At 66.1% G+C, this 354-nt stretch overlaps 1 protein-coding gene across 1 annotated transcript in view; it reads right to left on the bottom strand.

Moving 5' to 3' along the window:
• Window positions 1-139, bottom strand: part of LOC104397767 (peroxisomal N(1)-acetyl-spermine/spermidine oxidase-like) — a 15,959-nt gene extending 15,820 nt beyond the window's left edge. Inside the window, exon 1 of the mRNA XM_010007778.1 lies at window positions 101-139. Coding sequence (XP_010006080.1) covers window positions 101-139 — 39 coding nt within the window. The remainder of the gene's footprint in view (window positions 1-100) is intronic.
• Between the last annotated feature and the right edge of the window lie 215 nt (window positions 140-354).

Below are 354 nucleotides of genomic sequence, written 5' to 3'. Positions count from 1 at the left end.
TGCCCTCCCCAGGGACCTCCAGCTGCTCAGCCCTCAGGTGCAGATGGTGCCCAGCTTGGCCCAGCCAAGCCCTGAACCACCCCAGGTGGGGAACCTCCACCTCCCTGGGGATCTGTCTGGGGAAAGAAGGGTCCCCCATGTCCAAGCTGGACCCCTTTGTGCTGCCACCAGAGATCAGGGCTCCTCGTTACAGGGTGTGCTGCTCCATTCCTGCCTGTGCTGGGCTTGGGGGCTGCTCCCAGACACCCCTTCCAGCCTTCCCATGGCCAGACCCAGCAAGCCCAGCTCCCTCCCTCCCCCGTGGGCTGGGTGCTCCAGGCCTGGACCCATGAAGCAGCCACCCTGGGGTGATGG

The sequence above is a fragment of the Chaetura pelagica genome, unplaced genomic scaffold (assembly GCF_000747805.2).
Source record: "Chaetura pelagica isolate M959 unplaced genomic scaffold, ChaPel_1.0 scaffold251, whole genome shotgun sequence".
Classification (NCBI taxonomy): domain Eukaryota; kingdom Metazoa; phylum Chordata; class Aves; order Apodiformes; family Apodidae; genus Chaetura; species Chaetura pelagica.
The sequence above is the reverse complement of the archived record's forward strand: the minus strand, read 5'-3'. Positions and strand labels throughout refer to the sequence as shown.